This window comes from Astyanax mexicanus, chromosome 2 (genome assembly GCF_023375975.1).
Source record: "Astyanax mexicanus isolate ESR-SI-001 chromosome 2, AstMex3_surface, whole genome shotgun sequence".
Lineage (NCBI taxonomy): Eukaryota > Metazoa > Chordata > Actinopteri > Characiformes > Acestrorhamphidae > Astyanax > Astyanax mexicanus.
The window spans coordinates 61,732,445-61,759,969 of NC_064409.1; the positions used below are offsets into that span (position 1 = coordinate 61,732,445).

At 39.9% G+C, this 27,525-nt stretch overlaps 3 protein-coding genes across 9 annotated transcripts in view; 1 reads left to right on the top strand and 2 right to left on the bottom strand.

The window, feature by feature from the left end:
• Positions 1–13,906, bottom strand: part of LOC125799033 (intraflagellar transport associated protein) — a 27,705-nt gene extending 13,799 nt beyond the window's left edge. The window contains exons 1-3 of one of the 7 annotated variants that reach the window (XM_049474654.1): positions 13,850–13,906; positions 9,644–9,786; positions 7,626–7,801 (exon numbers count right to left, since the gene is read on the bottom strand). In XM_049474654.1, the coding sequence (XP_049330611.1) occupies positions 7,626–7,801; positions 9,644–9,776 (309 nt within the window). In that variant the 5' untranslated portion in view covers positions 9,777–9,786; positions 13,850–13,906. Of the gene's footprint in view, positions 1–7,625; positions 7,802–9,643; positions 9,787–10,967; positions 12,044–13,014; positions 13,333–13,780 lie in introns of those variants that run through there. The other 6 variants (XM_049474655.1, XM_049474657.1, XM_049474652.1 and 3 more) reach the window with 6 other exon arrangements.
• Positions 12,467–17,133, top strand: rag2 (recombination activating gene 2). Its single transcript, XM_007228148.4, has 2 exons — positions 12,467–12,658; positions 14,549–17,133. The coding sequence occupies exon 2, from the start codon at positions 14,563–14,565 to the stop codon at positions 16,156–16,158; it is 1,596 nt and encodes a 531-aa protein (XP_007228210.3). The 5' UTR covers positions 12,467–12,658; positions 14,549–14,562; the 3' UTR covers positions 16,159–17,133.
• A 1,461-nt stretch (positions 17,134–18,594) lies between these two features.
• On the bottom strand, positions 18,595–27,191 carry rag1 (recombination activating 1). Its single transcript, XM_022672161.2, has 4 exons — positions 27,041–27,191; positions 25,524–25,868; positions 23,329–24,464; positions 18,595–21,869 (listed from the first exon to the last, which is right to left on the bottom strand). The coding sequence occupies exons 2-4, from the start codon at positions 25,844–25,846 to the stop codon at positions 20,125–20,127; spliced, it is 3,204 nt and encodes a 1,067-aa protein (XP_022527882.2). The 5' UTR covers positions 25,847–25,868; positions 27,041–27,191; the 3' UTR covers positions 18,595–20,124.
• Positions 27,192–27,525: the final 334 nt, after the last annotated feature.

Sequence of the window (27,525 nt, forward strand, 5' to 3'; positions counted from 1 at the left end):
AAGTCAACAAACAGCATTCTGACGTAGGTGTCTTTCTTGTCCAGATGTGTGAGGGCTGAGTGGAGAACAGTGGAGATGGCATCATCGGTCGAGCGATTTGACCGATATGCAAACTGGTAGGGGTCCAGGGAGGAGGGGAGTGAAGACTTGATATGGTGCATGACTAGTCGTTCGAAGCACTTCATGAGGATGGGGGTGAGTGCAACCGGACGATAGTCGTTGAGACAGGATGGCGATGCCTTCTTAGGGACAGGGATGATGGTGGTGGCTTTGAAGCATGTGGGAACTACCGCCTGACTCAGAGAGGTGTTGTAGATGTCCGTATAAACCTCTGCGAGTTCCCAGGCACAGTCCTTCAGCACACGACCAGGAATGTTGTCAGGTCCAGGAGATTTTCGAGCATTGATCCTGCTGAATGTGAAACCAGACCGAACAGAGCGAGAAAACGCTCCAAGTAGACGAACTCATTAACTGATTTGGACCAGAGAAACGAACTACAGGTGTGAAAACGCCCTAAGACTCTGTGAGCAATTGTGTCTCAGGCAGGTATATATGTCACAAAAGGGCATAGAGGAGGTTCCCACACTGCCCTACCTAAAGGCTCTCAGAGGCAAACTCTTGGTGAGAGAATATTAAAAGCTGGATATGCCTCTACAACAATGCACTCAAATAATATTGCCCAGTTGACAGACTTTAAGAGGTGCATCACTGAACTAAGCAACGCAGGATGGTCATTTTGACTAATTGTCCACCATCTAGGCTATCCGTCAGCCAGCCACCATCACCTTTGTTTAAGTGGGTCATAAACAAGAAACCTGGACTGCTGCACACTAAAACTACATTGCCCAAATCCAGGTTCTCTTTGGGATACAACGATAATCAGTTTTAAGTATGGAGGTCACATAGAGCGGTTCAATCCTGCCTTTGCTGTGGAACGACAAACTGCTCCAACTGCTGGTATGACAATCCTGGCAGCCTTCAGATACCACAGTCAATCGGCCCTAGTAGCAAAATAAGAAACACTAACAGTATATTTATATGTGCAGGACATCCTGCGGCCATGTGTGTTTCCTCTTACTTGCATTTTTCAGCAGGATTATGCTCACCCATATAGGTCCTGCATATCGTCGCTGTCCTATGAAAAACACTTATCTCCATTTTTGTCGATTGTTAGTTTACTACAGAATTTGAACATACAAACTGTCCCTTACACTGTGCCAAAATTTCTTGATGAACGGACCAACAGAAACTTATCAAAATGACTTGAAATAAACTCTTTTTACATTGACTTTTATTAAGAGTTTACCAGGTTTTTTCTCTCTCCTGTAAAGTTGCTGTTTTGGAGATAAGTGTTTTTCATTGGACAGCGACGATATACTGTATACAGAGTGCAACACTTCCATGATTTTCCTTAATTGCCAATTAAGTATTTATGTCACCAGCTGTGATTCTAGCTACAGCAACCTACTAGTGTACATGATCATCAACAATACAAAAAAATAAATGCCATATATAACATGAATTTCATTTTTTCAACTGAATTACTGAAATAAAGTAACTTTTCATGACATTTAAATTTTTTGAGATGCACTAGTTTATATATAATTTTTTGGGTTAGAAAAGTAAAGTAAGATCTGATGATGATGGTCTCAGAACTCAATTTGTTAAAACAGGCCTACACAAGCTGCTGAAGTATGTTTGTTGAAAGTGCAAAACAGAGGATGACCACTGAATCAGAAGTGAGGTCTGTGCACTGCTGAAAAACCCCAGTATTGCCTGCAGACTAGGTAACAAAAAATAGATCTCTGCACAGCAGGGAAGATTTCTACCATAACTTATAATGAGAACCTAGAAAGCTTACATCACAAAGGGTCAAGAATCCAGCAATGGCCCAACACACAGACTTACAGTGCTCATGGCATTTGGACCAGGCTATAGCAGATTGCAGGAGCAGGGCTATCTTAATTAATGATATCTCACTTCCAGACACTGACCAACGGTTTTCTGGGATTTGAGGATAGAAACACTGAGGCAGTTAGGAAAGCACTGACTCTAGCAAGCTGTCTACTAAAGATGTGAAGATGATTCTTCTAAAAGCGAACACACATGAAGATTAATATAGCCGCAAGCGGCAATCATCGGGTTCAAGCACCAACTTGCACAATGGTGCCTACTGGAGCATTGAATGGTGATGTGTAAGAAGGTCTAATATGATTGGAGATGCCCTGTCACATTTAGAAATTATCAAGTTTTTCACCTGTTATTAATGTTGAGCAGAGGCCTTTCAACCTGATCAGTGCTTAAATTCACATGTAAATCTAGTGAACTTTGTAGGATATTCATTAAGTGAGTTAGAACTAGTCAAAAGGTGTCTACATGTTATTGGTATTGATCAGGTGGCTTCAACCAGAATGTTCACAAAGTGGTATTCAGATTGACCTTTGAACCTTTGCAGAACAAGCTGAAATGTTTGACCAAACAAGTTTAAATTAACACAAAGGAGTGAATGTTCTGATATGACATGTAATTACGAAGTTATTATAAATCTAGTTCTGAATTAAATGGCGCTTCATCAAGCACCAACTAGCACAATGGTGCCTACTAGAGCATAGGATGGTGATGTGTAAGAAGGTCTAACACAATTGGAGACATTCTGTCACATTTAAAATGATCAAAAGTCTTTCACCTGTTATTAATGTTGAGAAGAGGCACAAAGGAGTGAATGTTCTGATATGACATGTAATGTCAAGTTATTCTTAATCTAGTTCTGTATTAAATGGCGCTTCATCAGAGTGATATTGTACAGAGGTCTTTAACATTGTGAGATTACAGCAAATACTGCAGAGTTACAGCAATTTAGGTTAGAAATTCCAAGGACGCACAGATTGCTTGATGCCTGGAGAGTATTGTATGTGAAATTTTCACAAATGTTTTTAATGAACATTTACCTAGAGACTCTACAGTGTGCAGCAAGACTGAAATGGAGGTGATAGGCCAAATATCCAGAGAGTAGTTTCAATATAGCTATTTTCAAACAATTAGCAATTATGAATGAACAAAGCACTTTTTAAACATAGTTGTATTGAGAAATTTGTCAGAGCCACTGTACTAAATATGGCAAAAACAATTAGATGTCAAAATAGTACAGCATGATTGACATATACTCGTTTTTTTGGAACAGCGCCCCCCAGTGGGCGGATTGTTTCAGCACTTTGCAGGTCACTACAGTGTCTCCACCTGAACATAACTGCCAAATATCATCCAGATTGGGCAACATTCAGCCTGCCAAAATGTCTGCTGAATGCTGATTGGCTGATGGTGTTCAGCCATGTTGATTGATTAAGTTGCCCTTTGAACATCCTTTAGAGGCTGTATGATAGATTCTGCATGCAAAGTTTCAACTTGCTAGGTTGCACGGTTGCTGAGAAACAGTGCTCCAAATTTACCTCTTGAAGTGAATGGGGCATATATCCGGAAGGACTAATTTGCATATGGCGGCCATATTGTTTACATATTTCAACTTTTTCTTAATGAATATTGAAGCATGCTCTCACGAGTGTTTTGATACCAAACATGCCAGGATTGGTCAAAATTCCTAGGACTAGTTTGCAAAAGTAGGTTTTGCATATTATGCAAATTAGCACAAAATCTATATAGACGGAAGTGCATGGTCCAAATTGGAAAGTTGTTGGTATTGACCCAAGGAATCCATCAAAAAAAGAATTTTGAATGTAGGTCTTATGGTTTTTGAGTTATTGAGAAAATTGTGAAAAATGAATTTCCTTGTTTATAGCGCCACCACTTGACCAATCGGTGCCATTTTTGTTGTCCACCGAGATGCACTGATCCTACATCTACAGTTGTGGTCAAAAGTTTACATACACTTGTAAAAAAACATAATGTTATGGCTGTCTTGAGTTTTCAATAAGTTCTACAACTCTTATTTTTCTGTGATAGAGTGATCGGAACACATACATGTTTGTCACAAAAAACAGTCATAAAATTTGGTTCTTTCATAAATTTATTATGGGTCTGCTGAAAATGTCACCAAATCTGCTGGGTCAAAAATATACATACAGCAACATTAGTATTTGGTTACATGTCCCTTGGCCATTTTCACGGCAACTAGGCGCTTTTGGTAGCCATCCACAAGCTCCTGGCAAGCTTCAGGTCGAATGTTTGACCACTCTTCTTGACAGAATTGGTGCAGTTCAGCTAAATGTGATGGTTTTCTTGCATGAACCCGTTTCTTTAGCATTGTCCACATGTTCTCAATGGGGTTTAAGTCAGGACTTTGGGAAGGCCATTCTAAAACCTTAATTCTAGCCTGGTTTAGCCATTCCTTTACCACTTTTGATGTGTGTTTTGGGTCATTGTCTTGTTGGAACACCCAACTGCGCCCAAGACCCAACCTTCGGGCTGATGGTTTTAAGTTTTCCTGCAGAATTTGGAGGTAATCCTCCTTCTTCATTATCCCATTTACTTTCTGCAAAGAACCAGTTCCACTGGCAGCAAAACATCCCCAGAGCATAATACTACCACCACCATGCTTGACAGTAGGCATGGTGTTCCTGGGATTAAAGGCCTCACCTTTTCTCCTCCACACATATTGCTGGGTGTTGTGGCCAAACAGCTCAATTTTTGTCTCGTCTGACCAGAGAACTTTCCTCCAGAAGGTTTTATCTTTGTCCATGTGATCAGCAGCAAACTTCAGCCGAGTCTTAAGGTGCCTTTTCTGGAGCAAGGGCTTCTTTCTTGCACGGCAGCCTCTCAGTCCATGGCGATGTAAAACACGCTTGACTGTGGAGACTGACACCTGTGTTCCATCAGCTTCCAAATCCTTGCAGACCTGCTTCTTGGTGATTCTTGGTTGACTCTTGACCATCCTGACCAATCTCCTCTCGGCAGCATGTGATAGCTTGCGTTTTCTTCCTGATCGTGGCAGTGACACAACTGTTCCATGCACTTTATACTTGCGTATAATTGTCTGCACAGTTGCTCTTGGGACCTGTAGCTGCTTTGAAATGGCTCCAAGTGACTTCCCTGACTTGTTCAAGTCAATAATTTGCTTTTTCAGATCCACACTGAGTTCCTTTGACTTTCCCATTGTAGCTTTTGTAGCTGAGTCTAATCACTGGGTCAAATGAGCCCTATTTAAATGGGCTCATGAGAAGTCAACAGCTGTAGTCAATCAGAATCACTTACAAGAAGTGAAGAGGCCATGACATGAAGCTAATTTGATTGACACAACTCGCTACATCACCAAAATTGACAAATTTTGTTGCTGTATGTATATTTTTGACCCAGCAGATTTGGTGACATTTTCAGCAGACCCATAATAAATTTATGAAAGAACCAAATTTTATGACTGTTTTTTGTGACAAACATGTATGTGTTCCGATCACTCTATCACAGAAAAATAAGAGTTGTAGAACTTATTGAAAACTCAAGACAGCCATAACATTATGTTTTTTTACAAGTGTATGTAAACTTTTGACCACAACTGTACCTACCAAGTTTCATTTCTCTATGACTTACGGTTTAGGCTGCACAACTGTTTTTACAGGAGAAAAAGAATAATAATAATAATAATAATAATAATAATAATAATAAGAAGAAGAAAAATCTTAGCAAAAACAATAGGGTTCTACGCACCTTCGGTGCTTGAACCCTAACTAGAAGTTGCCAGATGGCATTTTATTCTTCAACATATGATTATCGTATTAACAAATCAACAGAACATGCAGTGTCTGGGTTTAAAGCTTCTTCCTGTTTTTACTTTCTTGTTCCCATCTCAGACGGCTTTGACTAATAAGCAGAGAGATCATTTTTACATGGTATATTGTGATGCTTTTCACCACAGTCAAACTTTTTCCTGTGTAAAAAAACAAATCAAACCAAGGAGAAAATGCACCAACATTACAGTACACACTCAATAACTTCAACTTCAGAGCAACTATAGGGACAATGCATTGCACAAAAGAATAGTCTATTTATAATGCAGTCATCAGTTTGACTCTACATTGTAAAATGCCACCTTTAGCATCTTAAAAATATTGCCTATTTTCCTTTCAAACATTTATGTCATTATGTCTATTTTGACCAAAATGTATAACAAGGGACATTTCTCCTCAAAAGTTTAAGCTTTTTTGTCTTCCATCACTCGTTTGTTAGGTTGGCTGTGATATTTACATGACCATATCTTAGTTAGACTAAGGATTTGTTCAGTCGGGCGGCTCAAATCCATTTGAACAGGACAGATTTTCTGGAGCCTTAAATGACGAGAGTCAATGAAATTCTTTTTTTTTTTTTTTGTCAGATTTAAGCCACATTTGTATGCGGTTTTAAATATGATTCAGTAAGATTTCTGAACATTGCATCACAGTTCAACCAGTCAGATCAGATCTCAAGTAATGTTGCTTAAAGTCAAAGAGCTTGGTCGTTTAGGAAACATTTTTGGCTTTGTATGTTTGTGAAGTAAGCCTTAAAAATCTCAGACATGCCAATATTGAACCATCATGAACCATGTACATATTAATGTATTTTAGCATTCCACAGAGAATCAACAGGTTTCCTTTCCAGCCTATTACCACTAGTACTAAAATTGACTTTTTAGAACACCGACCACCAGCAAAGGTCACTGAATCCAGCTCTTGAGAATATGGGTCTCAGGCCCAAATTTACTACTTCCCTTGTGAAAAAGGTTCCACAAAATGGCTGCAGAGAAAAAAACAATTTGAGTCTTTCTTGTCTTAAGCCTCTTGAGGTAGTCAACTGTGGATTTTTAAGGGGGAGATTTAGGATAATTATTTTTAGTACAGAATGCTTGTTTAAAAATAATTTGATGTTGAAGTCTGTGGTAAGAAAGCAGGACAGGTTTCTTCTATGACCTTCAATAAAGATCATGTTTTTGCAGGTATCAGTGCACAGTAGAACAGTGCAGCCCCACTACAGATTCTGCTCATTTCTCTGCTGTCAAACGAGATATTTTTAGAAAAAATGCTGGAAATAGTTCTCTCTGAAAGTTTGCTTGGTCTTCCAGACCTTAATTTGACCTCCACCATTCCTGTTAACTGTCATTTCTTAATTATGTTATGAGCTAAAGAAGCAGCTACCTGAAAACGCTTTATCTTTTTATTGCTTTCTCTTGCTTTGTGGGCACCAATTAATTACAAGCATAGAGCCCATGGCTGCTGACTGTCAGGAGAGGTTTTAAGGAGTCAGAGTATTTATAAAGTGCTGGAATTTGCATCAATTTAAGACTTCCCTAACAATTACCGTGAACAAGCCATAGCCCTAACAAGCTAATTAAAGTCTGAGACCCTGGCAAAAGTTATCTGAACTGTCAAATCTTTTGGGACGCTGAATTTTTGCAATGTAAATTCCTTCCATTTTAACTTCAAAATAACACAAGCGAAAATTAAACACTAATCAAGTTCATTGAAAATAATGCTTCATCTTTATCTTTATGCCATTTGTAGATCAGTTCATCTTCTACTCACTTAATTATTCACAGAATTCACAGAACTCGCAGAATTTTGACCAGTATGGCAAAGTTCTACATGGACTATATGTTAATACAAACATTAAAAAAACATTGATGTAGAAACTGATAAGACAATGACCTCTTCCAGATCTGCAGTGAGTGCACGCTGACTCTGCTGTCCTCTGGGTGAAGATTCGCTCTCATCCACCCCATCCAGCCTTCTGTCTGTGCTCTCTCCATCTCTTCTGTTCATCTGTCCAAGACAGCTGCTGCTATCTCCTCTATTGACATTCAAAAGGCCCCTTATCACATTCTCTACAAGATATAGACAGTAGAGACAAGAATGAATAAAACATTTAAATTACATAACTTAGAGTAGTAACTGCATGTTTATAGGCATGTAATAATTTGTAATGTTTCAAAAATATATTTAAAAAAAGAGGATTTAGACAAGACATAAGTAAATGCAAAAAGTGCCTTCATACAAGTACAGTAAAATGAATTCCAATATAAAATATATAACACCATTAAACAACACATTAAAAGCACATCTGAAAAGATGATCTTTGTATATGGACAATTATTCATAATTATTCATAAAAAGCACCCAATCCTGGATTAGATGAAGGTGAGGATCAAGGACAGCAGAGAAACAGAATAATGAACAGAGACAGGTTATATATTTTAAATATTAAAAAGAATCACAGTTCTATTTATTTAATTCATAAGGCTTTTAAAGCAGAGGTTGACTCCTTGGTTGTGGATGTGTGAGGAGGCAGTTATCAATGATGAGGTGAAAAATGTAACTGGTTTTGTGGGGGATTTGGGCCAAAGATTATCTTGTCTGAAGGGTAAGTTTGCATCCATGATTTACTTTCAGTGATGTATTTAGTGAGACTGAATGATCTGCAGTAGTGGAGACATAATGATAGGCATCTTCAGCACAGCAACAAAGAGAAGAAGAGCATGAAGAAGATGAACAAACCAACACCAAGCACTGAGACACCTTTAAACAGATGAGCAATAAAGGAGGTAAAGTGTTAATGTTGAGGAACTGTTGTCCGTTTGTGAGATATGACCTTAGCTAACAGAGGACAGTAAATGTGATCTTGAAAAAGAATGGAAGACAAAAGATAAGAATGGTGTGGGTAATAGTGGCAAAAGCTGCAATGAGTTAGAGAAGAAGGAGAATGCTGAAATAAAAAGAATCAGCAAAGACTAATTGGTAATTGGTAACGAGGAGGGCTGGCTCTTTGCTATTGATGTGAGCAGAAATCTATTTAAAATAGTTCAAATCTGTTGTTGGTAATAAGGTGGGCTTGAGTGGGGAGGGAAATGTAAGTTTTGGTGGGTATCATGAGAGAACAGTGTTATGTTCTGACTAGTGGTGTTGATTAAAGATTTTATCTACCAGACTACAACAGTATTCTGTGATTAATCATAATTAATCACAATTTAAAATGCTATATATAAATGGTATATATTGCAAACTGGCAGGAGTTCTAATATTTCACTGTAGTTAAAATAATTTTTAAATTAGAGAAGAGAAGAGAAGAGAAGAGAAGAGATAAAAGAGTGAGTGTTATTTATAAGATTTAATCAACATTTCAACATAAATTAAATGTAATCTAAGTTGTTTTGTTTACATTGCTAAATAAAATTGCTAAACATCACTAACATCTGAAATAGGAGTAAATCACAGGAGGAGTCTGGAGCCAAACTTGGTAAAACAGTATTCTGTGACTAATCATAATTAATCACAATTTAAAATGCTTTTACTTCCTTGTATTATTGGAAGGGAGAAAAAAATGTGTAATGTGGTATATATTGCAAACTGCCAGGAGTTCTAATATGTCAGTGTAGTTTAAATGATTTTTAAATTATAGAAGAGAAGAGCTAAAGGAGTGAGGGTTATTTATAAGATTTAATCAACATTTCAACATAAATGAAATGTAATCTAAGTTGCTTTGTTTACATCGCTAAATAAAATTGCTAAACATCACTAACATCTGTAATAGGAGTAAATCACGTGATGAGTCTGGGGCCAAACTTGGTAAAATCATTCATTTGCGTTCAGCAATGTGTTAAACTTTCCATATTAATCGCATATATTAATGTGTTAATGAAAAAGGCACTAATACTAAGACATGTACTGACCTGTGGTCAACTGTGTGAAGGTGGAGAGGAACTCCTCATAGGACTGCTCTGTAGAGTTACAGAACTGCTCCAGAGCCTCAATCATAGCCCGATCATGTGAGGCTGCCTCTGAGTTACTTTGTAAACCTGGCATCTTCTTAAATCTAGAGAAAAAAAGGACAAAATACAGAAAATTAAAAAGAGAAAGAGGCTTATTCATAAAACGCAGCCTTATTCAAAAACCAAATCAGCATCAATATAGCCCAAAGGAAAAGGAAGAAGAAAGGGGTTCAAAGAGAGCTTAAAAAAGTGAGATGGATGATTGGAGAATAAGAGTAAGATTGTTCTACTCGTTAGGTCACTTAATCACACAATGATATGCATAATAGCCGCATTAGCCCTGATTAAGGTGAAATTATCTTTTTGAAGTTCAACTCAATTACAATCAGTAAGGAGGGGGGATGATTACAGTGACATTAAAGAGTAATGAACGACCACACAAAACGATCATCGGAACATCTGAGCTGTCACCGTGTAATTTGTCAAGCCCCTATCCTTCAGGGGGAGCTATCGCCAGGTAGTACAGCCTTCAACGGAACTGAAACAGGTGCTACACTAGAGTCTAATTACCTTGTGCTATCAATTAAACCGTGCAATCCACCCCGCATGGCCCCGGGCCTGCAGTGTACTGCCAAACCCCCTACTCATTCAGTCACTTGTTCCCCCTGGTCCATCTCTGCGGCACATAGTAACTGCAGTGGCCAAAGATTTGCATTGGTACTACCATGGACTGCAAAACAATGCAAAATGAGACCACAAAAGGGGTGGTGCTTCCAGAAAAACATAGTAGCATTATCAATGAAAAGCAAACATATTTCAGTCAAAACCTGTTAATTGCTGCCATATGGAGCATCCAGTCCATACCCACCAACTATCAAACAGACTCTACACTTTCTTGTCTTGCGCCTTTTGAAAAAGTCCATTGTGGGCTTTTAGGAGGAGATTCAGAATCATTATTTTCAGTAGAGAAAGCAAGACAGGTTTACTTCTATGATCTTTCACAAAGACCTTGTTTGTGCAGATGCTGATGCACAGTAGAAGAGCGCACCACTACCATAGATTTTTCCAAATCTTCCTGACATTCTTCTGCAGTCAAGCAAGAGTTTAAATTTTGCTTTTTCAGTCATCCTACAAGCAGCTGTCTGTGAACTTTTTCATAGTTTTCCAAACCCCAAATTTGACATCCAACGTTTCTGTTTACTGTCATTTCTTAATAACATTATGAGCTAAAGGGCATGGCCCCAGGCCTGTGTTGTTTGACCACATGTCCTACTCATTTACTCACTTGTTCCCCTGCTCTGGTCCACCTCTGCAGCACTGTCTAACTGCAGAGGCCAATATCTTGCTCTCAGGGTTGCAGTGTGTGGCGTCTGCATGCTCTGAGCACAGATGAGTGCAGGCTCATTTTACAGAGCCAGAGTGAGGTGCTTGAGTATATGCATTTCAAGCGTATGGAAAAGAAAAAAAAAATCCCCATAGCTGATTGAAATGCTAGAGGCATCCTTTCCTTTTATTCCCCTCAGACTGGCACTGGGGGAGTAGATTAAGCCCCCTCTTCTGCCCTGCGACATAGCAGCAGCAGAAGCAGCAGCTCAGAGACACAGGTGCTCGATTGTTTGTGTTTTTGAGCTCTAACGTTCTTCCAGGCACTCGTGGTTACAGCTCTTTGCTCTGCACATACACACACTCATGCACATACACAGACACTCGCGTACACAGCCCCAGTACACAAAAACATTATGCTAATGAACCCAAAACAGCTGTTACCCACTTTCTCCATCCCTTTTAGCCTCTCTCTCTATCATATCGCTCACTCCACCACTCCTTGTTCCCTACCTTATTCTGCTCTTTCATGGGTGGCTAAGCAGAAATGCTTAATGTAAAAAAAAAAAGTCAGCCTCCACAAAAAAATAAAAAGGCTCACTTGATAAATTTCGGCTGTGAATGGCGATGCAGCAGACTGATATACGAGTCTCTCACCGGTTTCAGGGTGAGAACGCATTTATATAATTCTGTCACTGACTTTACACAGCTCTACTCAGTACTGAGATTCAAGTCTGTTTGATCCACTTGTTGATGTGATCGTTGTGGAGTGCATGCAGATTACTCCTGTGCAGGTTCTGCGCTGCACTTTAGCTCAGAGCTTCTTTCATAACGGATAGGAAAACCCACATGCATCCATAATATCCATAAAACGTGATTCTGGAGTAAACTCAAATTATAACAAATTTAGATTCAAGTGATGGGAATTGATTTAGTCAATTCCATGAGTGGATTCCAAACTCTTGTATTAAAACATAGATCAAGACAGGAACAAAATAACAAGTGCTATATTAATTAAATACACATTTCCTGAAAGAAATGTCAGTGCTCACAAAGCAAATATATATATATAAATACGTAAGAAGTAAAACTACCTAAAGTATTACTCCAAGTGCACAATTCTATACTACTAATCTTTTAAGTCTATTCACGTTTCTTTTTCTAAAAATGCAGAGGATTCTTTCATGTACAAATGTATTTAGCTAATGTTTATGCCATATCAAGCCATATGCACTGGTTTTAAATCAAGCTAGAATTCTGGTAACTAGATGTAAACATGGTATAGTGTTTAAACAATGAAAAACACGTAAATGCAAAAACAGCAACATGGGCCCTAGAATTCTATCTCACATAGCTTTGTTATTGTGAGTCTAACAGCCCAAGTTGTGCAATGTTGAGCTGTGATGACTGTCTTGTTTTCATTCAAACGTTGTTGTGGTGTGTTTTGCGCAGACACCTGCTGAAGATAACGCTTCACAGACGGTTAACCTCGATATGAGACTCCCCTCAGCAATCAACCAGCTCTCAGAAGCTCCACATCAGCTAAGAACCATCACTCTAAACGTCTAGACTAGCTGTTCTTTTGTATTAGCACATTTGGGATAACTTCTGCAAGCCAGCAATAAACAGCATTTGGACATAATAGTATCAGAGGTAAGAAAACGCGAGAAAAAAGGAAAATAATAATAGAGAAATTGAATATGCACCTAAGATTTGATTAGTTTAATTGGCTAGCCAGCTTGGTTGCCAGGTTGATCATGCTTGGAGACCAGCTAAAACATCACTAACAAAATCATGATTTATGTTGGTGAAGAGATAAGATGGTTAAACAGCTTGAGCTATGTTTTTGTTTCAGCAGGGTGGGCATGTTAACGCATAAGAGCCGAGACTTTACTTTGTTTAAGAAATCAGGTCAGAACTAGTTATATGGAACGTAAAACAGTCATTTAAGTGTTTGAATAGTTAAATAATTAGAAAAGAACTGTAGAAAATATATTTTTAGCACTAACCAAGCAATCCAACATTCTGTAAATAAGATCCGCTGAACGAACACAGATTCCTGTATAGTGAAGTTCTCAGAATGTTCAGTATTCGCTCTTCACACAGCTTTTAAATGGTCTGTGATACACAGCTATGTAATCATGGGTTCTTTTGGGTTAACAAAGAGGGGGCGTAGGGGAGTTGGGTAGTTAAACTAGCTAGCTAGTGGTCTCTAGCATGCATTATTTTGTATTTATTAGGCAAGCACGACAATTTAGATAAACAGGAATGCTGCCTAGGCATTAAATGGAAGATCGTAGCTGGAGGTGGGTAACCCAAATCCCGGAAGTAAAAATCCGTCCCAGGGTTTTGTACCAACTGTCTGAGCGGCTCTGCTGCAGCTAGACGCCCAACCAGTTGGTACAAAAACCTGGGACGGATTTTTACTTCCGGGATTTGGGTTACCCACCTCTAGCGTCAGCTAGGTTGGCTGTTTTGTGTTGGCGCTTCTTATAAAGAAGCACAGAAGAAGAAAAAAAGACACCTCCCCACAGAGAAAATATAAAGTTCCATAGCGTTCACAAGCTATCTAACTCTTAGTTTAATGTTTTAGTTCGCCTGTAAAATAAAATATACGCTCTGTTTCCCTTCTCTGACAACAAACCGACTAGCCACCCTCACTGTGTCAGTCTGAGTTTCTATTAGTTAGCTATGTTAGCAAGCTAATGTGCTAACTGCTCTCTGACTCTTCTGGCTCATTTCCGCGCCGTAAATCACTTTAAAACACTTTACTACCTCAAAAACTACAGCATACAGACACCACAGCCAACAGATATGAACACAACAGCAAGAAACTCGCACTACCCACTAGCCGCGGTTCCTCAGGCAACCGCGTTTCGTGTTGAATTCTGGGTATTGTAGTCTTTACGATCTTTTTTAGAATTGAAGTCAAATGGGATACAATAACAAAAATGACTACAAACAACATGGCGTCGCAAGGCGTGCTTGAAGTTAACCCTCAATGGCATGCCGTTGCTCTTTCCATTACCTGTTTTTTTTAATGTATGTGTTTATTTTATTGTTAATATAATGTTACATGGCATATATTTGTCCAATACAACAGTGTATACATATACAGCTCTGGAAAAAAATGAAGAGACCGCTTATTTTGCTATTTATGAGTATATGTATGAGTAAAATGATACTATACGAGATACAAGTAAAATGTTGTATTATTCTATAAACTACAGACAACATTTCTCCCAAATTCCAAATAAAAATATTATAATTTAGGGCATTTATTTGCAGATAATTTGAAATTACTGAAATAACAAAAAAAAAAAGAGGAGCTTTCAGACCTCAAATAATTCAAAGAAAACAATTTCATATTCATAATGTTTTAAGAGTTCAGAAATCATGCTTTTGGTCTTTGAAAGTCTTTGAAACATTATTGTTTTAAATCATTTTGATCATTTAATTCGCTTCATATTTTAAAAGTATGACTATTGTTTTACGTGTCATTAGTAAATTTACCAATATTTTTCCTTTCATTTACCCCAACAGCCATCAACACAAGAATGTCCTTGCAACATCTGACTGCAATAAACTGCGCTGGCATTCTTCAACCAGGTTGCTCATTGTTGTACTTGGAAGATGAAGTTTACCTCATCGGTCAGAAAGGCTGGCCCAAACGCTCCTGTCCAACTGGCATCTTTGGTGTACGAATCAAGCGTGATGAGCTCAAACTGCGTGCCATCTCATTCTCCAACACTTCCTGCTACCTCCCACCTCTGCGGTATCCGGCAATCGCTCGCCTAAAACCTCACGATGGGAGCCCTGAGAGTTACCTCATTCATGGTGGTAGAACACCCAATAACGAATTGTCCTCGAGCCTTTACATGCTTAGTGTCGACAGTCGTGGATGCAATCGGAAGGTCACGCTGAGATGTCTGGAGAAAGAGCTGGTGGGGGAGCCTCCAGGTCCTCGGTATGGTCACACCATTAGTGTAGTCCACAGCAGGGGGAAGACCGCCTGTGTGCTTTTTGGAGGCAGGTCCTACATGCCACCTACTGAGAGAACCACAGAGAACTGGAATTGTGTGGTGGACTGTCCGCCCCAGGTGTATCTCATTGACCTAGAGTTTGGCTGCTGCTCAGCGCATACCCTCCCTGAGCTAACAGACGGTCAGTCGTTCCACTTGGCACTGGCTCGAGAGGACTGTGTGTACTTCCTGGGGGGCCACATTCTCTCCACCGACTGCCGACCACCTCGACTGTTCAGGCTGCGTGTCGAGCTTCTTCTAGGCAGTCCATTGCTCTCCTGTGAGGTCTTTAATGAGGGTCTATCCATCACAAGTGCCATTGCAACTTCTGTAGGCTCTGCTCATGAGTACATAATCCTTGGTGGCTACCAGTCAGAGTCCGAGAAGCGGATGCAGTGCACGTACGTTGCCTTAGACGATGTTGGCATACGCATGGAACCTCGAGATCCACCGCCATGGGGCAGTGAGATCAGCCAGAGCCGCACTTGGTTTGGTGGAAGCTTGGAAAAGGGTAATGCTTTGATCATTATTCCATCAGAGGGAAATCCAGCACCTCCAGATGCGCACTACTGCTACCAGGTCAGCTTCCGACATGAGGAAGATGCTGAAGATCCAACGCAGACCTGCAGCCAAGAGTCCACAGACTTTGAGGATTCAGCTCCTCTAGAAGATTCAGAAGAACTCTACTTTGGGCGTGATCCCAATGAGATGGAGTTCAGCAGCGATGGGGAAGGAGACGCCTACAACGAGGATGACGAGGAGGACGAATCTCAGACTGGTTACTGGATCAAGTGCTGTCTCTCCTGCCAGATAGACATCAACACCTGGGAACCCTTCTACTCCACTGAGCTCACCCGACCGGCCATGATCTTCTGTTCCAGAGGGGAAGGTGGACACTGGGTCCATGCCCAGTGCATGGAGCTCCCTGAGAACCTACTTCTCCGCCTCTCTCAGGACAACAGCAAGTACTACTGCCTGGACCATGGAGGTCCTGCCAAACAAGAGATGACCCCACCACGCCAGATCATGCCTCTGAAGAAGGTTCCAATGAAGATAACGCACCGCAAAGCCCCGATCACACTGAAGATGACTCCAGCCAAGAAGAGCTTTCTTAGGAGACTGTTTGACTAAGCAATTCTTGCTTTACTGGTCTTTTCAGAACTGTTACTATAATTATGTGCTGCTTGCTTATAATACACATAGCTATTAGCTCTATTCATATAAATATCTGCAATTATGTGTCCTTTGCTTATAACCTATATTATCACACATAGTGCTACTTGCTAAGTGCTTTTAACTTGAGTTGCTGTTGTACTGTAATAATTGCAGTGTGACAGAATGAAAGCTCAGAAATGTATTTTATGTTTAAAGTAAAATTCGATCTAACAATGAACAGCATTTCAAAGCCTCACTTACATGCAGGGAACTGTTTGACTAAGCCATTTTCACTTCAGAGCTGTTAATATGTGTTACTACGCTTATGTGCTATTTTCTAAGAATACCTATACCAATTATGCCTATAAATATCTGCAATTATCTGCTCTTTGCAGAACACCCATATTACCTATGCTTTTAATACTTCTAGTGCTAGATGCTAAAGGCCTTTCAGGAGAACAGAAAGTACTACTGCCGTGACCTCGGAGGCCCTGCCAAGCAAGAGATGACCCCACATGCCACACAATGCCTCAGAAGGAAGTTCCGATTGAAATAAAGCCCCACAAAGGGCAGGGAAAAAAGACTGTTAATGGAATTTTGTTCTACTGACTACTTATTAGAAATACCTGCAATTAAGTGCTCTGTGTTCAACACCTATATTATTACTTATAGTGCTCCTTTTGAACTCCATCAGGCAGCTGAAAATAACTGTTAAATTACTACAATGATGTACTATATCCTGTACTAATACCCATACCAATAATACATTTAAATACCTGCTATGAAGTGCTCTTTGCAGTACACCTATATTACCTTTAATGTTAATTTACATTTATTGCTTATAATGCTACTTGCTAAATGTCTTTAACTTGACTTGCTGTTGAGTTTGTGTTTTTTGATGGCTGTTGTTATGAAGAATGAAATCTCAGGAATGTATTTTTTGTTTAAAATAAAAGAAAGAGAATAAAAAAGGTTTCCAAGCTTCTTGTGTTCATTAAAATAATGCAAGATTTGATTATATATATATATATATATATATATATATATATATATATATATATATATATATATATATATATATATATATATATATATATAAATGCTGTTTAAAGATGAAAATGTTGTGATTTTATTTTTATACATTGTATTATACTATGAAAGTATATATTTAACATTGTAGAGCATACTATTTTCAGATTGTAGTTTTATTGAAATTATATTACTAAAATTTTTGTGGAGCTTAAAATAAATTCCACATGAATAAAATGCACCCCAAAAACAAAAATCACAATGAAAACAACCCCAGCCAATAAGAGAGAGCTACATGCTGTTTGCTAAGCTAATAATACCCATACCAATTATACATATACATGTCTGCAATTAAATGTTCTTTACAAAGCACCTATATGACCCATAGTCATAAAAACTTTTGTCTTTTTGAACATATTTATTAATATGTGCTTTAGAATTTCAGTATTGAGAGATGGAGCTTTAATTATAAAAAGTCCTGGTCACTGTCTAGGTGTTTTCAGGTAAACTTGCCCCAAAGTCTTGCTTTTTTCTTTGACAGTAAAGGCTTCTTTCTTGCACACCTCCTATAAAAATCTAACTAGTTTGGTCTCTTTCTAATGGTAGATGCTGAATTTTGAAATCAACTGTGGCAAGATCTACCTGTAGGTTTCGTGATGATATTTTTGAATTGTTGGAAAAACGTAAAAAGTTCCTTATGCATTTTTTGACCTGCTTTTTGACTGATCTTGTTGTGGCACTTATAAGTATTTGTTAATGAAGTAACAAATGTATAATTGATTTGAGACATTTTGTGTCATTTTCCAGACTTATCTGCATTTAGATTTTTGTTTTTCTGAAGGCTTTGGGTAGATCTTTGGATCTCAACATGGTGATCCACTCATTCAACAACCAAGATCAAACCAAACTAATATCTGAAGTTTAGTAAGACTCATCCAATGTTCTAACCATGTTCTAATCATCTGTAGCTGATGTATACCACAACAATTTAACTTTATATATTTTAAGTAGTAATAAATGGGTGTGTGGGGTTAGGGGGGCTTCTCTTAATTAGATTTACAAATGATTTTTACAAGCTGAATGAATTCTTCAGCTGAATGTCTTGCTACACAAATCTATAATCTTAAAAAATGTTCAAATGAATCTTAAATTTTCTTATGTTTGTTGAAAAATCTGAAGACTTAATGGAGTGTTCTAACTTTTTCACATTATTTTATACTACTTTAGATTATTGATTTAGTGTTATGGAGTGTAATGAATGCTTAGGAAATGTTTGAAATAAAAAGAGAATAAAATATAATCCCATGCTTCTTCTGTTCATAAGTGTTTATGCAACATCTGGAAAAAAAAAATTTTTTAAAGACAACAAGGCTGCAATTTATTTTTGCAGAATGCATTTTATTATAAAATGATATATTTTGCAATGATGTTGAACATCTTTTAAAGTAAAGAAAGTTATTGAAACACATAACCAACGCTGAACAAAATGAATAGGGTAAGCAGTCACATTTACGCTCTCATAAGAAATAAAACTGGGTAGAGAACAGTACTTGTGTGCAAATCAACAAATCATAATGAAATTGCAACTGAATATACCTTGTGCATCTTTAAAACTATGAAACTACAAAAAAATTAAAAAGGTGACATACAGTAGTCACAATAGTAAAATAGCTGATGCCCTAGGGCAAAAGCTGTAAAAAAATAGTCTTAAGAGTCTTTAGTCTAACCACATCCAAATGTATGTTGTAATCACCATATTACCAAAACACAAAAAAAGACCAAAACTTACAATAAACTGCATTTTCATAAAAATAATAAAATCAGTTTACAATGTTTCGTTACATTTGTGCTGGGCATCAAAATAATACAACCAGTGAATTAAGTAAAGTACATCATTCTATACATCAAAACTATGTCATCAATCAAGTAATCAAGTAACCAATCAATCAATCAAGTAAATAAACTAAGTAAATCCTTAAAGTACATTAATCAATAAACCTAATATTGCAAAATGTTGCATAATAATTTGATGAAAGTAGTTAATCAGATATGCACAGTAAATAAAGAAAAGCATATCCAATCAACCAATCAATCAGACAAAGAACAAAACAAGCAACATCATTAAAAGATGATAAAAGAATGCTTGTGCTACAGTAATGTGAATGCACGGACTAATGCATTGATTCTGACTGTGCCTCCTGCGTTAATGCTGAGTGTTCAGTGGGGTGCAAAATACTGAGGTGATTTAAAAATGGAGGTAGAATAATAGCATGTCTGCTGGAATGTGCAAACGTGTAAATATGCAGTATGGGGTCGTTCAAAGTCATTTTAGCGATGCTGCTATTCTTCAGGAGGTCCCTGATATATGACACTAAAGTAATCCTTTTCACTAACTCTTCTGAAACTGAGGCGGGTTGAGTTTTCCTAATTCCATTTTGTCTCTGCCCTCAGTGATAAATTAATACAGCGATCATAAACGGGGCTCTTTTAAAGCAATTCCCCCTTCTGTGACTTACGGTGCTTTCATCTGCTTCCATAAATAATCCTTCTGTATAAATTCATGAATGTGTCATAACCCAGTAATACAATAAACTATCCCATATTTCACCAGCAGCCAAGGATGAAATACAAAAATTTGCCTGCAAACCCTGAAAAGAAAGAATAGCCATTTCTTCCTAATCTTATCTCTGTCGTATAACAATTATTCTGACTGTAAAAGCAACAATATAAAAAAAAGATAAAAGATAGTCAAAAAAGTGATTCAACTTGGTTTTAGAGCTTATCTAAAAAAAGAAAATGTCAGTTATTTAATAAAGTGACATATCATGTCTCCAATGAAATAAAGTAAAGAAAATAAATGTCCAAGTGTATTTGAGTTAAATGATCCACACAACCCTGAAGATTTTTTTCTTTTCAAAAATCTGGAAGGTCAGCCATATCAAGGTCATCTGGGGTTTCCACTGGGTTGATGGTGGCTTGCAGTGCTTTTGCTGAATCCTTGTGAGCCTCCATGAACTTCTGCAGGTACTTTGAGGTATATAGCCAATGGTGCTTTAGTATGTCCTCCAACTCAAATGTTTTGGACTGCCTGGCGTTCATCTTACGGAAGCGTCGGAAGAGCTTGTTGCCAGACTCATTTCCCTCACTGGCCCAGGCACCAATCGAGCCATCCCGCTCCACAATCTCAGGCACATGGGCCAGAGTCTTGTGGAGGTAGTTGGTAATCTTGCCATCGTAGCGGTATTTGAACGTACTGGACAAGAGTTCAGCAAAGCGTTGTGAGTTGAAGCTATAACGGCAGAGTTGATCAGGGCAGTCTCTGGCTGGGCAGGTAGAGCGCCAGACCGGCTTCATCTGGAGGTACAACTCCATCAGCTCTCTCAGAGCCTTGCGGCGCTCCTCTGAAGGAACCAGCTCACACACCACCTCCACAGCCTCACTGGTCATCAACCTCCGGGCATAGTTCCCGTTCATCCTCATCACCGGCTTCAGCTTCATCTTCATCCTCAACTGCTTGTCAAGAGCCGATCGCCAGCGCCGTCTCTCCTCTCGAGCGGGGTTGACTTTCTGGTACATTTCACCAATCTCATCCTGGAATATCTTGTAGAATTCTGTAGCATTGCCAATGTCACAGTGCAAGGCATCTAGCGTGGGCTGCGTCTCCATGAAAGGCTTAGCGGAGACCCCTTTGACTCGATCCCGCAGTTCATCTGCAGTCTCTGAGAAAGGGTTGGTTCTCCAAATCTCATATCTCTCAAGGTTTTCCTCATGGCTTCGAGTGATAGAATGCAGCACCATGTTTTGAGAGGCTTCAGCTCGTGTTGAGTCACACAAGGTGCAGACGTAAGTGGATCCTGAAGCCTCCAGCCCTTCCATTTCTCGCACCATCTTCTCGTCATAGCCTGTGCCTCGGAAGAAGAAGCGGAAGGAGCGAAGGAGCCCACCTATGGAAAGGATGAGGCGACTCTCCTTCATCGCTCTACGCTCTGCCACTACAGGACCCAGGATGGCGGTCAGCATCTCATGATCGGACTCGTCCACAAACATGAGGCACAGTGGTCGGCAGGACAGTTCTGAGTTGGGCTTTTGCTCCTGGAATATTGTGACTGCTTCTTCCTCACCTTCCGCTTGAATGGTGATGGACATCACTGTAAAAGAGAATCTCACAGCCTTCTCAGGAACAGCCGGTCCACCTCCGTGCTTTTCGCTGACATCCCCCATGCCATCACACGACTCCTTGATTACCACAGTGAAACCTGACGTGCAGGTGCTGTCATCCAAACCTCTCTCTCTCAGACCCTCCATGATGTCCTCCTCCAGGTCTTTCAAAGCTGATACCAGCGCAACATCATAGCGGAATCGTCTAGAGATGGTGTCTGCTGGCACGTCCTCTACAGACACCGTCCAGCCAGAGAGCCCATCTATGATGCCTATGTTCCAAGAGCTGGACACATTTTTGAGAGCTGGCTGCCACTCAAACTGATGGAAGCCAGGGAGAAGCTCCTTCTCTGCAGTACGGAGGGTGTGCAGGGGCTGGAATATCTGGCGTCCACTAGTGGCCTTGACGGTGCGGTACATCTTGTGGTACTGGCTGCAGCTGAGGAAGGTGTTGACCCGTATGGCCAGACACACCGCAGGGTGCAGGCCAAGCCCCCTGCCTGGAAGAGCACACAGAGAGAAAACAAAACCAGAGTGAGTCAGACACAGGAACAAATAATGAGTTCATGGAAGCGTGTAGACTGGAGGGTGTAGGAATGAGTGGGGTTTCAATGAAATGGGAGAGAGACTGAGAGATACTGAGAGAGAGAGAAAGAGATAGAGAGAGAGTGAGTATTATGTGCAGTATTCATCTTCATGTCTGTGTGTATCTACTGTAATAGCCTCCCTCTCTTTCTCTCAGCACAGAAAAAAGCCCTTCAGAAAAAGCGGATTCAAAATTTCTGATGATAATTGCAGTATGGGCCGTGTCCTAATTGCAGCATTAAATTTGTGATCATTATTAATTTTAAAGAAAGGGAAGAGGTGATTTTAGAGGGCTGGCAAAAGAGTCTATTGGCTGGTGATGAAAACACACACCAGCTGGCCCCAATTCCCCGGAGAGGAGGACAGCATTGCATGTGTCATTTGCAAGATACAAAAGCGGCGATGTTGTTTTCATTCTAACAGGCTCTTGACAAGAGATGTTACCATGTGTTAGAGCGACACACACAATGCTAGGTGGTGACAATCCAATTTAAATATAACAATCAGTCTCAATGACAACAGACTGATGTTACCCTTTTTGAGTGTAATCTGCTGGACAACTACACGTCAGGCTTGTGATTATTATATGTAATGCATTTAATTTGTGCTGTTTAAATGTGTTGTGTATTACATTTTGTGAAACATCAGTGCAGAAGCCTTAGAATAACTCAATTATGCCAGAGCCTTGTTCTCATTGAGCAACTTTGTTTAGGACATAAGAGAGCTTAAAAAAGTCCACAAATTGAACAATTGCCCTCTAAATGGAGTCCCTTATTCACCCTCGTACCCAACTCTAAGAGGGTAAACCACTACAGGGAACACCTAAAAAAATCCAATTAAATCCTTAAATAGCATAAACATGAAGTAGTATTCACAGTTTTCAACTGTGGGTCACAGTAGAATTGCTAGGGAGCAAAATTTCTGTAAAAATGCCTCCAATGTATAAAGATATTATCACACATAATGTGTTAAGATGTGTTGTAAATTATTTGCAAACAGGATAATATATATTATATTTGGGTCACCCCTCACTGAATGCTCTGGAATAGTAGAGTTGCATGTTAAATGTTTCTACTGTATCTTATTGCATTATTCTTAACCATTGTGGATAAATAGTAAAACACACAATGATCTTTCACAATGAGGGATTCTAAGGCAACGCAAGCCTATAAATCAGTTTTTTATAGGCCATACTAAATGATTACTGTGCATGTGTTTAGAGTTTAAATGTTAGCTTACATTTTACAAGCTCTGCAGAACATTGTGTGGTGGGTTAAGTGAGCCATAAGTTGCAAAACATTGGGAACACCATGTTTAACACCTTTTTAACAACTTTTTTTTTTAGTTTGTCTTGCTGATGTGTCCTAGCCTCACCTTGCATCATGGCCTCCAGCTCATCAGCCTGCTTGTGTTCATTCCCGGCCCTCAGTGCCAACAGGAACAGCGTCAAACACACAGCCTTCACGTCTCCGCCCTCTTCCTTGTCAGCAAACACCTTCACCTGGTTCTTCAGCTCTCTCAGCCTGTGCTTCTGCGCTCTTCGTGTAAGTGAGAGAAGGTGCTGGCGAGGACGGCCACCCTTGTTGACGGGCAGGTAGCCGTCCAGATTCTGCTCCGGACTGTCCTGTTCTTCAGTGTCATTGGTCTCAAGGCAGTGATTTAGGCAGTGGTCTGCAAAGGTGTCTAATCTGACCCACTCCCCACAGCCTTCCCTGGGGCAGGCCAGAGGCAGTGAGTTGAGAACTAAGAGAAAGGCTTTAGCAGGGTTAGCGAGGTCACATGGGTTAAAAAGGAGCCCACAGGTTGGACACTGGGGACCAAGAGACTGGCTGTATTTCTGGATGCAGGTGCGACAAAAGAGGTGAAGGCACGGGGACTGGACGGGGTCAGAGAGTAGGTGCTCACACACCTGGCAGGTGACACTGTTCACAAAGTCTTTTGGGAGTTCTCCGGGGAGAAGCTGGCAGCTTAGGTGGTCTTTCTGGCAGCGAGTTATATTCTTTACCCACAGGGCTCTCTGAGCAGCTGGCTTCACCCATGCCCTCAAAGCAAAAGCTTCAGGGTTGTCTGTGGTCTGTCTCCATACTCTGTTGCCCCCTGTGGGTGCAGAACAGTCCCTTTTGGTCCTCTTAGGCAGGCAGTGTGTGCTGTGTAGTGGTTTGCTTCTCTTCCTTCCCCTTCGCTGAAGTATGAGTCTCTTGGGGAAGCAGAGCAGGCAGTGCGAGGTATGAGGCTTCCACACAGGGACCCGAGTCCTGGAGAAACTACAGAAACCCCCTCCTCTCATGGCTACACTCCAGCATCGGTGACAGAACATTGAGGGGTGGATGGTTTCCAAGTCTCCACTCACGTCTACTTTAAAGACCTTCAGGATGACCTCAGGCCAACTTGCAGCCTTGCAGCCCATTCTCCGCAGGGCACACCTGCTGGACTCGTCCAGATTTGCTTGGACCTCATGCTCTGGGCCTTTGGCTTTCCTCAGAATTATGCCACATAAGCGACATAAAGACCTGAAAAAACAGGCATAAAATTAGATTTTTTCACTTTGGTAGGACATAATGGAGTTTCAGTGGTCCACTTATACTATACTATACTATACTATACTATACCTATACTAAACATACTATCTAGAACTAGCTAATAATAATCTTTAAAAATAAACTAATGTCTCAATTCATTATTATTTACAACATTCTTAAGTGTCCACATTTTGAAATGTTTATTAATGTCTATCTAGTGCCAATTAATAATTATTTGAAACATTACATATTCATTCATCAGTGTTTTAAATACCGTTAATTGTGACCATTACTGTAAACTATTTCTAAACACTTATTTAAACAATTTAATGATTTAATAATAATTCAACCACATTTTTATATGTTTCATTTGGATGAGTTTTAGGATGAGCAAAATGAGGTAATGTAATGCTAGCAAAACTATCTCTAAATTTGTGATGCCACTTTTTTTTTTTTTTAGTTTTTTAGTCATGTTTTAGTTTTCTTGATTGGATTAAATTTTTGGTTTGTAAGTAACCTTTTTAATTGTTTTCTTGTTCTATTAGACCTATTACCTTTAATTTTTCCATCATGTTCTATTTTCTGTTATCCATCAAACCTTAACTTCATTTTATATAAATTATGCTCAGTTTTGTTTTTATTTATGTTTTTAGCTTGCTTATCTAAAAAAATAAATATTGTTTTCACCCTCAATGGTTAATTGATTGATTTTGATGGTCCTCTATCAAAAATCTACAGATGCTCACATGATTAACAACCTACCAGTTGAAACCAAAATAAACCAAAATAAATTGCACTTAAAGAGTTTATTACAGAGAATTTGCATTTTTATGTACAGGTTACAGATACGCCGTATGCCACGTCATCTCCTTTCAATAAAAATCACTATTCAAAATACTGTGTAGTCCAAGTCTATTCTTTATTCTTGCCCGACTCACAAAGCCATTTTTAAGGGTATCAAAGATTCATTTAAAGCATCTAAAACCAACAATAAAAGCATGCTAATAAATTCCTCAGATCAACAAAGATTAACAAAACTCTCCATCTTACCTGAGATGGTCCATGTGTGTGTCGATCTCCTGAAGCTTGAGATCCACCCGCCTGCGGACCCCCTCCACACTTTCCTTGCTCTTGCCCCCCAGACAGATCTTCATGACGCTGCCGGGAAGGCCCACCGCATCCCCCTCTGCCTGAAGCCTCGGCTTCGCTTCTTTCTCCAAGGGAGGTTCACTGGGCAGCGGTGCCTTCTCCATGGAGCGCACCCGGAAGAGCTTAAACTTCCAGTCGGAGAACTTGGAATAGGGATGGCACAGTTCATCCGGCATGGAGGCTCTCGGCCCATCCCTCGGAATGCTGGGCTCTTCTGTCTCCATTGTATCAGCGCAGTCTCGGCTTCTGTGGAGGGAAGAGAAGAGAATTTAGACGAGGAAGGAAAGATTAGCTTTGTGAACTGAGAGACTATGAGATTAGTTTGGCTGCCGTGGAATATATTTTTGCACATTATTAAAAAAGGTTCAGACTCATAAACCCTCAAATGGTTTAAACACAGCTTTACTTTGAGTCCTGTGACAAAATCAGGCAGATTTACTTAAGTCTTGGCGAATGTTTTGCACAAAGTAGCCTCAAATCCCAGCACAAGATGAAGCGCTCGGCTCTGACCCACAGCGCCACATTATTCCGTAAGTGGCATTTAGCTCCTCTGTAAAATGCATGAGACAAGCATTCAGGAATCGATCTGCTGCTGAAAACTTCATTTCTTCCCTCCTTTACGCTCATGCTCAGGGAGTAACACTGTCCTTTTTTTTCTTCTTCTTTGGGTACAGCAAGTTTGCTAAATGGGCAGCTCTATCCCTTCAGGGCCGTCAATCTTATATTAGTCATTTTCTCAAGAGGAACTGGAGGTAGGGCCTCAGGAGCTCTCGGCTGGCATTTTAAGAGCAGCAAACAGGAGAATATGGAACCTGTGATGCCGAGTGGTGACTGACAGAGAGACAAAGAGAAAGAGAGATAGAGAGAGAGAGCTCCTGGAAAAAAAAGTTGTAAGGCCTACTGCTTTCTGTTGATGAAAAGTAGACCTACAAGAAAAGTGACTGACTCGTAAATACTGCAAAACCGAAGGCTGGTGAAAATTGTCAAAGCAACAAAACAACATTCAAACACCAAAATCCCAGCAGCTGTCACGCACAGACTTTCAAACCAGTCTTTCAAAGCTTCAGAACTTAGTTGTGATGTGACATGCAGCGTTACATCAAAACCACTATCAGATTCCACCTCAAAATCAGTAAATCAACTAGGGCTTACCATGGCGCTCCCACGGTGGCCACATAATGGCATTATCTCTCACTCGTTCTCTCTCTCTGTTTTTTCTCTTTCTCTCTTTCCCTTTCTTTTACAGTCTTAGCCTGTGCTCTGCGCTTCTGTCAGCATTAGCTATGAATCTACACTGAGTCGCTCACACATACACACACAAACACACACACTCCCCCACTCACTGGCATACACAAACACACTCACGCAAACAGCTGAGCGACCCCAAGTCTGCCTGTCTGTCAGCTGGGTTCTCCTACCTTGTTTTTGAGGCTCAGCTGGTGCAGTGTCCCCTGGGGTCCTTTCTGCATGGGAGCACCAAGACGGAGGAGGTGTGTGTGTGTGTGTGTGTGTGTGTCTGACTGGCTCTCCTCTACTCTCCTCTTCTCTCTGGGTCTGTTTGGATCTCAGTGTTCCCATAAAGGATTGTGTCTCTCCATAGGAGGCAGAGACTCCTATTTATACCCTGCTGAGGAGTCCCTAACTGACACCCCGTGCCACCTGAAAGATGTGGAGTAGATGGGGAGGAGTGATAGTGTGAACCACAACACCACACATGCACTAGAACACACACACATAAACACACACACACATACTTGTTGTAAGTCAAAAGATGGAGCGATAACATCTTTATATCCAATACAGATATTGTCTTTGTCATGGAAAAAAACTGTCATCTCAGTTTTTGCAGTTTTTGACAGAATCTGGCTGCATTTCTTTATATCATATTAGAATTTCATAAAGA